Genomic DNA, 10,054 nt, shown 5'->3' on the forward strand with positions numbered 1-10,054 from the left:
ATGCACCTGTTCCTGGTAAAGGTAGGGAGTAAAGTTCAGGCTGGTCAAGAGGACAGAGAAATGCCCCGGAGGAAGACGGAGGAGCTGGACGGCACGACCACGGTGAGGGCTTGATGAGTCACCCCTGAAAGGCTATTTATAGAAAACATATGCATGTGTTGGGGTTGTTCTTGCTCCAGACTCTGTGATTATAAAGGTTTAGGCCAAATGCACGTGGACAGATGAGCACTTATAATTTGCACCGATGTTTTTTTGAAATTCTATACGTGAAAAGTGAGCGCGAGAGCCCTCGGTGCGCCTGCTCGCTGCTGAAGTCAAAGTAAACTTTATTGTCATCTCCGCTACATACAGTCCAGCATATAGAGAGACGAGACGAGGAGGCTCCAGTTACAGCGGTGCAAGTAAACAAACAATAAATATAAATAAATATACACTTTAGGACTCGGGGTAAAGGGATCAATAACAATTTAAAAATGTATATTTTATATTTTGTTGATTTAAAGTCTCACACACAACCCGTTTTTAAAGTTTAAAAACAGAGAAAAGAAGAGGAGGAGTGTAGCGACTTCCTCAGTCGCTAGAGGCCGGGGACTGAGCCTCCCTATTTGCCTGACGCGCTGTCAACTTTACGCCATAATGCGAGAGGTGGAATTGCTTGTTTATTAAAGTGCTTGAAAAGTTTACAGAGCAATAAAACATCACAGGCTCTAACGCAACAATTAAGGGGAAACTCGTTGTGCTGCGGTCAACAAAAACTACGGCTACCCAGCCCTCTGTCAAAATCAAACCAGTGAAAGACAAACTGACAACGCCCTCTTAATGTCACCGCTAGCACCCGCGTGACTCCCGTTACACATCACCATAGCAACCAAACAAATGAAAACCCAGTGATCCTTAAAATTCAATACATTTACAGTTTTTTCTGATTGCTTAAGCACATTTTTTGTAACTATTGGCTAATTTTGCAAAACTCTTCACACAAATAAGAAAACCTGTCACCCAATCATCAAAACATTGTAGTTCTCTTGCAAAAGCAAACACAGCTAGATTAACTCTTCACACCTTCGTAAAAATGGTGTTTCCGTATCAAACAGTACACACAAGCCATCATCTACTAAGCACACAATGCGCCAACTGCACACCGATGGTATGAATACAAAACACATCTGGCTTTTGCTTTCCCTGTGCACAAGGTAGGCTATGTCAGTTTGAGCTCATACTTCTGTCATAGATCCATAAGCATACAGGGATCCAAACTTCAAGTACTGGTGTTTATTCAAACACATCAAAACAAACACAAGTGTTTATTTCCAAGTACAGGATTATTTGCAATCGCCATAATGACTATATGGGTTACGTGGTCTGCAGTGAACATGCTTCCTCTGCCCCCTCCTCGTCTTCCTCTTGCTCCTCCTTGTCCTTGTCGTCCTCTTCATCCTACTTCTTCACCTCCACGTCCTCTTCCTCGGCCTCCTCTACTTCTCACACTTTCTCCTCCCTCCATTGTACTCCGCACACACAGCTTACCTGTATTATAGTGCTTAGGCTGATTGCAAAGTGAACTAATTATCTAAAACAGTTTTCACATGTGAAAGTGTGTCAGACAGTTGGCAAATTAGTGTTAATGATAGCCATACATGTGTATACTTTTGCTAGGAGTGTGTTGGAAATTTGGTAATTGAGTGTTGTGCAGTGAATTGTGCCTACAGTCTTGCAAAGTGTGTGTTACAAAATTGCAAACTGAGTGCAAAGCAGTTTTTGTGCTTTTAGTTTTGCAAACTCAGTGAGTGGTTTTGCTATAAGTCTGAATAGTTTTAGAAACTGTGCTACAGGAATCACAGTTAGTGTTTAAGCATTCAGAAAAAACTGTAATTATGGCTCCTACAAGGAGAAACGAGCAAAAGATACAGGTAAGCAGATGTGCGATTGGATAATGGCAGGTCATCCTGAAACAATCAGAATACTTTATTAATCCCTAAGGAAATTATGTGGGTTACAGTTACTCCAAGAAGAAATGGTAAAAATAGCAACAGTAACAGACTAAACTCCTAACAATATATACAATAATATAATATTAATTAGTCAATTTTAATTGTTGATTTGTCCTGTTCTCATTGCATGACGAAGTATGATGTCTGTTTAGTAGCCGTTTGCATACTATGCATACTCTCTCTCTCTTCATATGTATGAGGTGTGTGCGTGTGTGTGTGTGTGTGTGTGGAGGGGGGGGGGGGCAGAGGGGGTGTTCGCCCAGGGCGCCTAACAGGCTAGGACCACTGGGTGTGTGTGTCTGTGTGAGTGAAAGACAGAGAGGGTGAGCAAGCGACAGATTTTGTGTTATAAGCTTCATGTTATGGATGCACAGTGTGAGCACTCAGGTCGTATCTGAGCATCGGGCCGTATAGTGTGAGACCCTGCATCGTGACCTATGAACTTCTAAACCCTGCGAGTCAATTGTGCAAAAGCAGAGCAGAAGCTGAATAACGCGACTGAAGAAAAAGAAAACTTGCACAGTGTATGCCCAGCTTAAGACATAAAGACTGGTTGGCAATGTTCTGGAAATGATCAATTGCTAAAAAAAAATGTATTTTCCCATCCGGTTGGTGGGTGGTAGTAGGAGGTAGTAACTATGAAACTGGTTGCAAAAGGAAGTAGTTGCTAGCAATCTCTAGCTGAAATTTGTTGCAACTTGTGCTCTTTGTCAGTTGGAAGTTGCAATAAAAAGGCACAACTTTTACTTGAAAGACAAATGTCCGATAATCGGCAATATTTCAGACAAGGTGGAGTCTTCTATGCAAACTGCAGTAATCTGTTGAGATATTTTTTCCCTAGCATTTAGTGGGTGCCATGGCATTACCAGGCAGTATCTAGGCAAGTGTGATCAGGTGATTAAGGTCCAATTATCTAACTTGATCATATGTATTAAATAAAAATCAAAAACAGAAAAAAAAAATCTGTGTGTGGACAGATGACGATGCCATCATCTGAGTCACCCTCCTCATGCTGCGCGCCCTGCATCAGTCTGAAGGACAGATGTCCTCGACCTCAGGGACTCGTCAACCTGCTCATCACTAAAGGTAACAAACACTCATAATGTGAGAATTATCAGCCCAAGGACCAGAAGTGGGTCGAGTATCCAAAAATTGTACATTGTAAAAACATCAACAAAATAAGGCAAACCAATTCTAATTTCCAGATTTCAGTTTTTCACAACATAAAACCTTTTTAATCGGTATCTACAGTAAATAATATAAATATATAAACAATGCAAACCACTTCCAGTGACAATGCTGTATACTTTAACGGAATACAGTTACTCATATTTTGTATTTTAAATAACGGCGGTACATGTATTCCGTTACTCCCCAACACTGACTGTGAATATGCATACTATCAGAGAAATAGAGAAACTATGAAACTTAACGAGTCTAAAAGATTTCCCGTCTGCTTGCAGTGTGTTTGTTTGCTCTGCTGTTCGGAGTCGTCTGGTCCATCACGGGAAAAGAGTGTTTACCTGGAGGGAACCTGTTCGGCATCATCATCCTCTTCATCTGCTCCGTGCTGGGAGGGAAGCTGGTGGGAATGATCCAGCTGCCCACACTGCCCCCCTTTCCTCCGCTACTTGGTACAGCCCAGTAACTTATTGTGTTGTAGTCTCATCCAGATTAATAGAGGTCATGTAAAACGTAATAAATACTTCCTGTGTTAAATGTAGAGCTTACAGTGTAGCACATGCAAGTTCCCAGCGTTTATACTCGAGCGCTGTTATGTGCTGCAATTGTGCAGGTAGAACACTAGGGGGTGCTGCGATTTCTCTCTTTGAGAATGATCCATTCTCCATCAATCCAACCACTTGCTTTCAGTCAGTGTTTTGCATTATAAATATGTTCTACTTTCAGGGGTGTATGCAATGTTATGTAGCAGCTTTTGTTTGAAAAACACAAACACAAAAGCTGCCACATATTTTGCTTTTTTTGTAGTTTTACTAAAGTTCTTTTGTAGTCCATTTGAAAGTTGTGGTCGGTGGTTGTGAAAGAAAAAGTCAAGTTCGACTTGGCTCAGTTTTCTCACATGGGCCTCTGCTATTCAGTGTACAATGCTATTTTATTTTCTTATAAGGAGAAGGAGAACAGTCCTCATATGTGACATAAATGGACATTTGAATATTGGAACATCCATGATAAACACCAAAATAATGCATAATAGGAAAGTATAAAGGCAATGTTAATCCACTCTATAATACAGCCTGCATCCCTAACAGTACTTCATGCATACAAACTTTTTCCACTAAATTACCTGAAAATCTTCACTGCTTATTATTTCTTCATGTCAGTAAAACTTGAATTGTTGTTCTCTTATCCTATGTACAGTATCTATCAGTAAGTATATGTAGATACTTAGACGTACATTGTGATTTCAAATAAAATACAATTAAATTCCATTTAATTTTAGGGGGATCACACCCTCAGTCACAGGCCATATCACAAAGTGCTACCACACATTATGTTAGTTATGGTCCTTACAACTACAGCATGCCTGTACAAACTTGTGTGTGTGTGCGTGTAGGTATGCTGCTGGCGGGTCTGCTGTTGCGTAATGTTCCTTACATAACAGACGCCATCTTTATTGACACTCACTGGTCTGCAGCTCTGAGGAACATCGCCTTGTCCATCATCCTGACCAGAGCTGGTCTGGGCCTCAACCCTGAGGTGCACGAACAGTCAAATACTGTAGCAGCATACAATTCCTGACATGCTGGTAGTTACACACAGAAAATCAAATGCAGTCTCTTAAATCCTTGTTTGCATGCAGGCTTTAAGTCGACTGAAAGCAGTGTGCGTACGTGTTGCAGTTGGACCCTGTATGGTGGAAGCCTGCATTGGTGCTGTGGTTTCTCACTTCCTGCTGGGTCTGCCATGGGTTTGGGGTTTCATACTGGGGTAATTTGCACACACACACACACAATGGTCTTAGTCAATACTTTAGTTGACATGTTGGAATCTCTTAAACAGACTTTAAACAGGTGGTTTCTGCATGTTAATTGCAGCTATTTCTTTCTGTATGGCTGATCCAAACTAAGTAAAGTGACACTCACTGTATCTGTGGTGTGTGTGTTTGTGCAGTTTTGTACTGGCTGCCGTTTCTCCAGCAGTTGTTTTTCCTTCAATGCTGCTTCTGCAGAGAGAAGGATATGGAGTGGAGAAGGTAAATTATCACCCGTTACTATCATCACTACATTTGACTAATGAAAGGTTCATCCTGCTAGAAGGGGCAGCGTATGGGTGGAAAAAGAGATGAGCCTGAGATGAGTCTATAGAAATGAGAAAACATGTGTGTAGGCTTATGCAGAGCAAGTATAACCTAAAAATAACAGCCATTACAGCAGTTCTAGAGGACTCTAGAACTGCTGTAATGGCTCTAGCTCCATCAACACATTCTGAGTGATTGCTAAGCTTCCTAATTGTGTCCTAGCCCCTTTACAAGGACCCACAGTGACCTCTAGGAGACCCACTGTGGCCCTTAATACCTTCTACAAAGTTACAAGCTTAAGCAGAATCAGAATACTTTATTGATCCCTTATTGATCACTTATCAATAAGGTATTAGTCACTCATTAGTCACTTATTGATAAATAGCTGGATAAGAAGAAGAGCATGTGCAACAGGGGTGTAGCTGTAGCAGCAAACAGTGTGTTAAGTGGATGCGTTGTACAGGGAGATGGCCACAGGCAGGAAAGATTTCCTGTGTCGTTCAGTGGTGCTTTTCGGTAATCTCAGTCTCCCACTGAACGTGCTCCTGTGACTGACCAGCATGTCATGGAGTGGGTGGGAGGTGTTATCCAACATTGTCTTTATCTTGGACAGCATCCGCCTCTCCGACACCACCTTAAGGGAGTCCAGCTCCATCCCCACAACATTGCTGGCCTTACGGATCAGTTTATTAAGTCTGTTGGCATCTGCGACCCTCAGCCTGCTCCCCCAGCATGCAACAGCATAGAGGATCGCACTGGCCACAACAGACTCATAGAAAATCCTCAGCATTTTCTGGCAGATGTTGAAGGACCTCAGTCGCCTCAAAAAATAGAGACGACTCTGGCCCGTCCTGTAAAGTGCTGTGGTGTTTTTAGCCCAGTCCAGTTTATTGTGAGTGTGTACTCCAAGGTATTTATAGTCCTCCACAATGTCAACACTGACCCCCTGGATTGAAACAGGGGTCAAGTGTTTCCTGGTTTTCCTGAAGTCCACGATCAGTTCCTTGGTCTTTGCCACGTTGAGCTGCAGATGATTCTGCTCACACCACGTGACAAAGGAGTCGACCACAGCCCGGTACTCTGTCTCATCATCCCTGCTGATGCATCCAACCACCGCAGAGTCATCAGAAAACTTCTGAAGATGGCAGGTCTCTGTGCAGTGGCTGAAGTCTGTGGTGTAGAGGGTGAAGAGGAAGGGGGAGAGGACAGTCCCCTGTGGTGCCCCTGTGTTGCTGATCACCTTGTCAGACACACACTGTGGGAGACGTACATGTTGTGGTCTTCCTGTCAGGTAATCAACAATCCAGGACACCAGAGAAGCATCCACCTGCATCGCTGCTAACTTATCACCCAGGAGGGTCGGCCTGATGGTGTTGAAAGCACTGGAAAAGTCAAAAAACATGACCCTCACAGTGCTCGCCGGCTGGTCCAGATGGGTGTAGACACGATTGAGCAGGTAGATGATGGCGTCCTCAGTTCTGAGACAAGGCTGGTAAGCAAACTGAAGGGGATCCAGATGTGGTCTGACTATGGGTCGGAGCTGGTGCAGGATGAGCCTTTCCAGGGTCTTCATGATGTGGGAGGTCAGTGCCACAGGCCTGTAATCCTGGGGGCCACTGGGACGTGGCGTCTTTGGTACAGGGACGAGGCATGATGTCTTCCACATCACTGGGACCCTCTGCAGACTCAGACTCAGCATGAACAGTTTATGGAAGACTCCACACAGCTGGGGGGCACAGGCCTTGAGGATGCGGAGACTCACTTCGCCTGGTCCACAGACTTGCTTGAGTGGAGTCTCCTCATTTGCATCTGAACCTGGTCTTGAGAGAAAGTGATGGGTGGTGGAGGGGTGTCAGGAGCATCCCTTGAAGCTTTTAATAGGATAGTGATTCAGTAACAATAGCCTTCTAAAGGATTTGTAAACCTTATCAGTTATCCCTCCAAATTAATTCATAAGCTTGTAATACACAAGTACTTTCAGCTACTTAGTAGTAGCTGCTACAGCTACTTCTAAAAGTCTTAAAATACTTGAAGTTTATTTAAATCAAAGTGACACTCCTAATCACCCAAAAGAGCTCAAGGCTCCTTCAGGACTGACTAATAGTTAAGCTTCACCAACCCAAGAGCTTCCAAAGGGTCAAGAACATTTAAAGCTCTAATGTCACTGTGTGTTGTTCTTCAGGGAATCCCCACCCTCCTGCTTGCAGCTGGAAGCTTTGATGTTATTCTCGCCATAACAGGATTCTCTACTTGTTTGGGAATCGCCTTCTCTACAGGTCAAAGAAAGTTTTTCTGTCCTGTGCTTTATGGTTTGTGTTTTTTCTAGTCTACATGGTCTCGTTGTGTTTGTCCTGCAGGTTCTACATGGATGAACATACTGAAGGGTCTGCTGGAGGTGGTGGGAGGCATCGTAGCTGGTATGATCCTGGGCATGTTCTTGTACTGCTTCCCCAGCAATGACCAGGTCTGACATTTTTATATTAATATGATTTTTCCTTTTTTAATTGTTCATAAAATGTGTCTTTAATATCTTCTGTCTGATCGCAGGAGGATCTGGTATTGAGGAGGACCCTCATGTTGCTGGGTCTGTCCACATTTTCAGTCTTCACCTGTAATGTTATAGGTTTTGCTGGAGCTGGAAGTCTCTGTACACTGGTGCTGGCTTTCCTGGCTGCACTGGGCTGGAAGACTGAAAAGGTATCATATATCAGGATCACTTTAACCTGTATCCTGCCCCTTGGATTTTGTCATGTTTACCCTAAACTAACATGTCTTTTAATGGCTGGCACCATGGAATGTGGTTAATCCAGGTATCTCTAACTTCGCAATCAGGCACCAGTAGCAGAAATAGTTGGTCGGTCATGGGATGTATTTCAGCCACTTCTCTTTGGTCTGATTGGAGCTGAGATCACGATTAAAGCACTCAGCCCAAGTACTGTGGGTAAGAACATTATGCTACCAGTATATTTCAGTTAGACTTTGCTCCATTTGTGTCTAGATTTTGTTCTCAGTTACTAGGAGCCCAGTGGGCCCAGTAATCAAAGAGCTTTAACCTGCAGAGCAAAAAATTTCACGGCTTGAGGAAAGTTAAGATACTGGTTTCCTCTTTGTTGTTGTGTCTATGCCCTTAGGTCTGGGTATGGCCTGCATTCTTATTGGTCTGGTGATCCGTCTACTTGTCACCTTCCTGTTGGTTCATTACGGAGGATTCAACTTAAAAGAGAAGCTCTTCATTTCTGTGGCCTGGCTGCCTAAAGCTACTGTGCAGGTCTGTGAGTGTGTAATCCTGATATTAGACTGCTAGAAGATATTCATTTTTCAAGAATAGTGTGCCCGACTTTATTAAACCAGAACTAGAAGCACCTCAGACTTATCCAGAAACTTCTAAAGGATCCATAACGTCTCTTAACACTCCTAAAATGCCACTGGTGTCCAGAACAGCCACTAAAATTATCCACACACATCGTGTCTTTTATAAACCACTGAAATCACTAGATTGAATTGATTAGAACTACCTACATGGCTCCTGAATTCTCTTTATTGACTTCGAAAACCTAAATTACTACGTTAATCTCATAAACATGTTCTAGTTTTTCATTAGTCATGAAACCCAAGGTCCTATACATCTTCCTCAGTTATGACTAAGAACTAAAAAAGTACTGTTGTTTCCATTAAAACCACCTCTGTGACTTTAATGATACATGCCTTCATTGTTAATCTGCACTTCTCCTGAGCAGTTATTTATGTCTGTATGTGCTAGGCTGCCATTGGCTCCAAGGCATTGGACATGGCGAGGAAGGAAGGGGACGAGGCCTTAATTAAGTTTGGTTCGGATGTGCTAACATTAGCGGTGTTAGCCATCTTGATCACAGCTCCAGTTGGTGCACTGGGTATCGGACTGGCAGGACCACGTCTCCTGGCCCGGCAGGTCAAAGGTCAGCAGGCATACACATCTACACACTGTGTAGTGGCTTCATAATTTTACTCTAAAATCACTGAATGTCTTTTTTTCCCGACCTCAGCAGAAGAGATGGAAGGTGAAGCTACACCATCTTACCTGTGAGAGTATTACACCATCTTATCCACCTTATACTTCTAATCAAATAATTGTTGAATCATTGTACGGCCATAGGCCACATTATGCCTTTGATTAAAGGTTGTGAAATCATTACACTGTTTTATGATGCATTTTACTGCTGAGTTATAAGAAATGCTGTTTGTGTAGAATCATGGCCTTCCTTTTCTGATTACAAAGAGAACAGAACATACTGTAGAGTTTTTCTGCCCCATCTCATCAGGAGGAGATAAAACAGGAAGCCAAGGCCGTCACTTAGGCGCTGTAAGATAGAAAGAATGTGAGGGTTTAGGCTTTATGGCCCTGAAGGGAGGGGGAAAAAGCTGTAAGAGTCTTTGTAACTGTTGGACACTTCGAGATGTTGCCAGACACCCTCCTGTGCACATCTCCCGTCTGGACATCGGTAATGCTCAAAGTGTTGTATAGAAAGAATTGTATAGAATAAAGAGATTTTTGATTGAGCATTTATACACCATTTATACACCGAGTGTTGTTTCTCCTTCAGCCCAAAGATGGTAAATGGTAAAGGGCCTGTATTTGTATAGCGCTTTTCTAGCCCCTAAGGACCCCAAAGCGCTTTTCGCAACCAGTCATCCACACAATCACACACTGGTGATGGCAAGCTACAGTGTAGCCACATCCACCCTGGGGCGCACTGACAGAGGCGAGGCTGCTGAACACTGGCGCCACCGGGCCCTCTGACCACCACCAGTAGGCAACGGGTGAAGT

The 10,054-nt window shown here is 43.2% G+C and overlaps 1 protein-coding gene across 2 annotated transcripts; it reads left to right on the top strand.

Annotated features, from left to right (window-relative positions):
- LOC309703346 (sodium/hydrogen exchanger 9B2-like) lies at positions 1-9,747 on the top strand (the record flags this gene model as incomplete). 2 transcript variants are annotated; one of them, XM_082528124.1, is made up of 13 exons in its annotated part: positions 1-102; positions 2,969-3,077; positions 3,455-3,625; positions 4,567-4,709; positions 4,813-4,940; positions 5,124-5,205; positions 7,433-7,526; positions 7,608-7,714; positions 7,798-7,947; positions 8,083-8,191; positions 8,382-8,518; positions 9,011-9,185; positions 9,273-9,747. In XM_082528124.1, the coding sequence occupies 13 exons, from the start codon at positions 1-3 to the stop codon at positions 9,311-9,313; spliced, it is 1,548 nt and encodes a 515-aa protein (XP_082384250.1). In that variant the 3' UTR covers positions 9,314-9,747. The 2 variants fall into 2 exon arrangements, with proteins under 2 accessions (XP_082384250.1, XP_082384251.1); XM_082528125.1 differs by having other exon boundaries at positions 35-102; positions 9,276-9,747.
- Between the last annotated feature and the right edge of the window lie 307 nt (positions 9,748-10,054).

This window comes from Aulonocara stuartgranti, assembly GCF_965226115.1.
Source record: "Aulonocara stuartgranti genome assembly, chromosome: 3".
NCBI lineage: Eukaryota > Metazoa > Chordata > Actinopteri > Cichliformes > Cichlidae > Aulonocara > Aulonocara stuartgranti.